Raw genomic sequence first — 6,193 nt, forward strand, 5'->3', positions numbered from 1 at the left:
ATGAAACCATGGTAAGCCAATGTTTATTATTTCAAATGTACACCATACCGGGGAAGTAGTTTAAATTTTGATCATATTAATAAGCAATCAATATGTCTACACATAAGAAAAAATTATCCGTGATGCTTGCGGGCCTTATAGATATATGTTGCAATGGACGAATCAGTTTAAAGTATGAGAAAAAAAAGTTCCTTTCAAGCAAAGGTGAGGTTGCAACACCTTGAATTGGGTCTCCATGATGTGATGCAACTCCCCATCTTTTACATCTTTGATCATCTTGCCCAATCTTAATAGATAGACGTATGCCTCTCTGTATTGCCAATCTACAAAGAGTGAAGAATGCTAAATGAAGGTCAGTCCAAGCATGTTGATCTGATGTTGGAATTCTGCAGGATTTTGTGTTTAATGATAAAAGCCAATAAAAGGCCTAGGAAGACTTTATTCTGCTAAAATGTATATAGTACAGAGGTATAGAGGAGGCTCAGAGATGTAATGAAATCCTCACAAATTATAGGATACTGTAGCGAGTAGATTAGGTGAAGAAAAGAATCCAAAATACCAGATTACAGTGGCAATGAGCCACCATGCACCAATGTTAAACTAGCTACATGGACCCCAGGCGCATTTTCTTATTCAGCATCCTTGCCTAAGCTTCAGTATAGTTCTTAACGCTGGTTCAAAGCAATAAGACAAAGGAATTTGTGAAAATTCTCCGAGGAATCCACGTGATGACTAGTCTTGGATGAATTGCATAGTTTTCTTCATCCACGTCCTAAGGTAGTAAATGAAATGAATGGAAAGGGAAATTTGCAGAGTAATCCCAGACAAATGAAGGAGAATGGAATCAAATGATAGAGTAGAACAGAATGTAGAATATGATCAGTAGTAGAGCAATAAGTTAATGCTTCTTGAGAAGAGAAAGGGGAACATTAACATAATAGTTATTCCGATGTCATAAATCTTGCAAGAATAATACAAATAATAATCTCTACCTAGTTAATCAAAGCAACTGATAGCAATGACATTATAAGGATTGTCTTGACATCATTATATCAGGCAATGCTTTGCAACTCGTTACAGATTATAATTACTTCCTTTATTTCACATACTAACAATACAAATGAGAAAATAATTATTAGAAAAACTAGATTCAGTGAATAACTAGCCTCACTTTGTGCATTTTAAAATGCTTTCATTAATTCAGATACATTGCTCAGCTACTGCTAACCAGTGCAAGTCGAAAGATTTACTGCAATAGAATCCATGCTAAAGAAAAGGGATTGCAAACACGATTTCTAAAGAAACTGATAAAACTAGCTAATGGCTGTTATTTTAATTTTTCACCTCCCAGTGTAATGAATTTGAATGCAGTTCATGAGAGGTTGCATGCCCTTGACAGGGTAAACAAGAACCAATCAAGTCCACTATTGTTTGCAAAATGAAATGAATAATACCGTTAATCAAATTTGTAATTAAAGAACAAAGTACGGAGGAGGCACTAGATATCTGACAGAAGACTGTAAGAACATTGTATAATAAAGCTATTCTATCACAATTAAAAACTATTTTATCATTAAGCAAAAAACAAATGCATCGTAATAAGTACAGAACACGTGTGCCATTCCAAGAAGTCATGTCAAAACCCCACCATTGCTCATGGCTATGGCTCCTTTCCAGGCTTTGAAAAGGATGAAATGAAATGCTTGAAGGAGGAATTGAGTTGATGGAAACCGAGTGTTGAGAAACAAAATCTCAGATTCAAGTACTGCAAGAGCCATTGTTCTATATAGAGTCTAAATAATATTGTATGGCTAGTAGGATCACTTAAAAACAACTTCAAGCTTGTGCCTCTTGACTCCTGCTAGGTGTATTTTCCTCGTGTATTTCATCCCTCATTGCTAGGAACAAATAAATCGCCCCTACTTGCAGTCTTGCAGATATAAAACTTTTCCAAGATGAAATGCAAAAAACACCAACCAGGATATATTTTAGCTTTCAGTCAGGACACATGAAAACAAAACCTTTCTGTATTTCTATTAAAAAAAACACATCTTGCTTAAGTTTTATGTGGAAGATGAGTAATATTCTCTTTTGATGTTTGCTGGGAAAAGGAAGAAAATATAATATAACACTGCCTAACGGTTGATGATAACATGTAAAGTGTACAAACCACATCCAGGCCAATGCAATTCCAAATTTTGTCACCTGACCTCAATCAAAGAAATTATTTACTAGAAAGAATAGATTTGCTACAAAATTGAATAGTATCAGATCATTGGCTGTACTGGACTCTACGAAGTTCCTCATGTACAGACTTAATATCGGTTGGAAGAATGGTGAACTTCTTGAATGCAACACTTGTTCCCTATGGTACTGATAGCACCTACCAATCCATATTTAACTGAATATTCACAATTCACCAATGTTGTCTTTTCCAATTCACCCAACTGCCAATTCCCCTGAGGACTGAATAATTACTAATAGAGCCCTTGCCCCAATTTAGTGGAACAAATTCAAAATGGCATTCAATGAAGTACAAAAGAATTCATGTACAAGTGAACTCCAAGATTGCTTGATTGTAGAATCCTTCATAGCATCAACACATAAGCAGCATATAAACTTCAGACCTCATGATCGACTGATTTCCGCTTGCTGATGCTTCAGATTTAAGACATGCCTCAACTGAGCTTTCTGGCTTTCTACCTTTGCTTCCAACTTTGTCTTTAGACTTTTCTGCCGTGTACACTTTGGCCACTCTATGAAGCCTTTAATCCCCCTTGCAATATGAGGGTTTCCAGTATCTGAAGCATCCCCTAACCGACAATTAAAAGAAGCGTATGCCCGGTGGAAAACAGATTGTTGCGAAAAGCTTGAATATTTTGCTGGGTTTGAGACTCTGTCTTGCACAGAACTTGTCTTGTGAAACTCCTCTCTCCCAGGGTTTGATCCTTGAAAATGCATTGCTGGTTGTTTTTTCAGTCGACCATCTCTTTCAGCAAAATGTTTTTGTTCTGTGATTAGAACAGCAGGTCCTACTTTAACTTCTTCATTTGTTTCTGTTTCTAAAATGATAACATCTGCTTCATTGCAAGATGGTTGCTTGTTTTCTCTACAACAATCATTTAGTCTTTCCCTCCCATGTTTGATTTCTTGATAAGATTCACACATCTCTTCTTCCCCATTGCTTTGTCCTACAGTTGCAGATTTGTGTTCCTTCCTTTTGTCTTTGTTCTTTCTTCCATCTTCTGTTACATTTGCCTTAAAATACCTTGGTTTTGGGGAAATGCTTATACTTTTCAATGAGGAGTTTCCAGCAGAATTATTTAGTGTAGGGTTTATGTAGTTATGCTGAGCAGTATTTGAAAGGAACCCGCTTGTAGAGTCTATCTCCCTTGCATCATTGTTAAGGTCAAGAACCTGCAAATCTTCATAGCCTGAAAAAATGTTGACCGCTTCTGATAGTTGAAATGATAAATCCTTAATGTTTTGAATCCTTACAGAACTGGTAGCATCTCTAAGCAACTCTTCCCCTCGCATACAGGTAATGCCAGCATCAACTTTGGAAGCTCTAGCTGTTTCCAGAAAGCCCTCTAATTCAGACTTCAATGTTTCCAAGGCTAAATGTTTCTCTTCAAAGTAAAGCCTTGCTGCTTCCAATTTCATTTGTACTCTTTCCTCCCGCAAAATCTCAGCCATTTGGAGCATTCTTCGCTCCTCTTCAAGTTCTTGCCTATACTTCTCAGATTCCTGCCTCAGCTCCTCGAATTTGGCTTTATCTTCCCCAATTTCCTTGGCCAATTCATTACAGATACCTTCAACCAACTCTCTAGCCTTCCTCTCATTCTCAAGTTCCTGCATGGATTTGGATATATCCATTTTAGCCTCCGCAACCTTCTTGGACAAATTTTTGTTAATTATCTCCATCTTTTTCTTTGATTTCCTTTCACTCTCCAGCTCCTTCTCAACAGTCTTAACTGCTTTGCTGATCATTTCTTGTTCTTGGCTCCGCCATATAGTTCTCTCCTCTGCAATTTTCTTTGATAGAAGTTCCATTTCCTTTCTGGATATCTTCTGTTCGAATTCCACCTTGCGCACTCTTGCATGAGCTTGCTCGAGCTCTGTGCGCAGGGACTGAACAAGTAACTTGCTGGCATTATGTTCTCCTTCCAGAATTTGTATGTGGTTGTAAGCTGTCAACAACTCATCCAAGGTAATGGAGTCATCCATAGAGGCACTCTTATCTAACAAAATCAAATCTGTCTGTAGTAATGGGCCATTCTGAACCAAGACGAAAAAATCCAAAGAAGATGTCAGCTCGAGCTCAAGCTCATTCTCAATCTCAGGCGGTTCTATTGAGTACGCATGCATACCGATTCCCAACACAATTTACAGCATTCACATGATTCGAAACGAACTCACCAAACAAATGTGAAACCTAAAACTCACAATTCAGAGTGAACTCTGGAAAACCACATTGTATCCAGAAATAACAAAACCCCGTCCCTTATGTAATACCCACCGACTGCTATTCTAAGATGAAAAAGATTACCAATGACTCAGAATAACAAATCCATACCCACTGGTGAAATCCATTAAAACACATGTGCCCACAACCTTAAACATAGATTTCAATACACTAATGTCCACTGCCAAATATAATTAAATAACAGAAAGGTCAGTACCCACGAAAGTAAATCCAGATTAAATACAACACAAATACCCAACCAATCAAAACAAATGCCAAATTTCCAACAAGAAACTTATGTTTTCACATGTCGTCATTGCAGGAACGAGAAACACAACCCACTAACATGCGATCATGTCTAAAGGCAAAACATTCAAAAGTAACTGGGACCATGAACACAAAATAGATCCAAATACCTCAATAAGGCCTCCATGGCTTGCAGTTCCTCCGGTCTGTATTTCTCCATAATGATTCTTCTTCGTAGATGGCATAGATTTTGCAGGAGCGCCATTGCTATCGTTACCGCCATTGCCGGCCTCATCAATTGAATGCTGTGGCCAAGATAATTGACCAATCAGTGACATGCCAACTAATCCCCAAATCATCACCTAAACTACTTTCCCCAATTGATCCGGATACATTAAAAAAGCCCAACATCCCACGGAACCAGATTGAGACAGTTCAATTGATCAGCATCTGACAACTCGACATCCTACAATAAATAGCATATCTAAAGGTCAAATGTAAACTGGTGTAGGAATAATGTTTAATTGCTTAGGTCGGCAAAGACAAAACTCAACATGAAAAAGTGACAGCGCCAGTGGCCCACAGTTAATTTAGATAAGGAAGTGCATTAAAATACCTGAAAAGCATAGCACAAAGCTTCGCGGGTTCGAATCCCATTTTGGGGACGGCATTGCTCCCACAAGGAGGCTGCCAGCTTCCTGGCGGAGCGCAGGAATGGAGATCTCTGGACTTGAAAGAAGGGGTTTTCGTATAGCTTCCATCTCGGCGAGGGTGTTCCATGTCCACCCCTGATCAATCTCCTCACCCCAACACGCTGGGCCGGCTGAGGTCGCTGTTGTTTTTGCTGTTGCTCTTGATGTATCTGCTTGTGTTTTTGCTGTTGTTTTCCCTGGTTTGTTGTTTGATGGGATTTGATGGATTTGGGGATTTCACCTGCTCTGCCTCTTGGTCTTCCCCCCATGACCATCATCCATCCTCCACCCCTGTATCCCCGGATCTGCGATTATTTAAAAAACTGTAAGCATGTGGGAATGCCACGTGGAGAACTGGCTGTGACGCATTCATTGCCCCGATCCCGATCCCTGACAGAGATCGAGAACCTATTTTGTTGAATAGTTTATGAACAGTCAAGTTTTCTTAATGAAATGATATGATATGATAGATTTTAATGACGTCCACGAGACTAAAGTAGTCTATGGGACCCATGCAATCGCCCTCCCGAGTCAGGAGCCAAACTAGTCAGTTGCAAAGTTTTGGTTAACTTGTCTCTTCTTCTCTGAATTTTGATAATCAACTCCGCTGTTCTCTTCACTTGATCTTCCTCAAATAAATAGTTGAAGTCCTTGTTCTGCAGAATTTTTGTATAATCAGATCTAATGTCGTTGTAAGCCAAGCATTCCATGACAAAGTGTTGCTCTGTCTCCACTGTTCCCATATTGCAAAATAAACATGTTCTGTCTGCCCACTCTTCCTTTGGAACTT

At 38.9% G+C, this 6,193-nt stretch overlaps 1 protein-coding gene across 1 annotated transcript; it reads right to left on the bottom strand.

The window, feature by feature from the left end:
- Positions 1 to 2,196: 2,196 nt before the first annotated feature.
- On the bottom strand, positions 2,197 to 5,988 carry LOC149530555 (uncharacterized). The gene is made up of 3 exons (XM_089809806.1): positions 5,328 to 5,988; positions 4,882 to 5,016; positions 2,197 to 4,278 (listed from the first exon to the last, which is right to left on the bottom strand). The coding sequence occupies exons 1-3, from the start codon at positions 5,679 to 5,681 to the stop codon at positions 2,629 to 2,631; spliced, it is 2,139 nt and encodes a 712-aa protein (XP_089665932.1). The 5' UTR covers positions 5,682 to 5,988; the 3' UTR covers positions 2,197 to 2,628.
- Between the last annotated feature and the right edge of the window lie 205 nt (positions 5,989 to 6,193).

The sequence above is a fragment of the Cupressus sempervirens genome, chromosome 11 (assembly GCF_028749045.1).
Source record: "Cupressus sempervirens isolate cs-2001-9-10 chromosome 11, ASM2874904v1, whole genome shotgun sequence".
In the NCBI taxonomy this organism is placed as follows: Eukaryota; Viridiplantae; Streptophyta; class Pinopsida; order Cupressales; family Cupressaceae; genus Cupressus; species Cupressus sempervirens.

Bases quoted from the DNA above. Each gene is read 5' to 3' on its own strand.
- LOC149530555 (XM_089809806.1), bottom strand. From the start codon at position 5,681: ATGATGGTCATGGGGGGAAGACCAAGAGGCAGAGCAGGTGAAATCCCC. The intron at 5,017-5,327 runs GTATTTTAATGC...TCTTGGCCACAG, and splicing joins CTTTGTGCTATGCTTTTCAG to CATTCAATTGATGAGGCCGG. The intron at 4,279-4,881 runs GTATTTGGATCT...GTCTTGGTTCAG, and splicing joins GCCATGGAGGCCTTATTGAG to AATGGCCCATTACTACAGAC.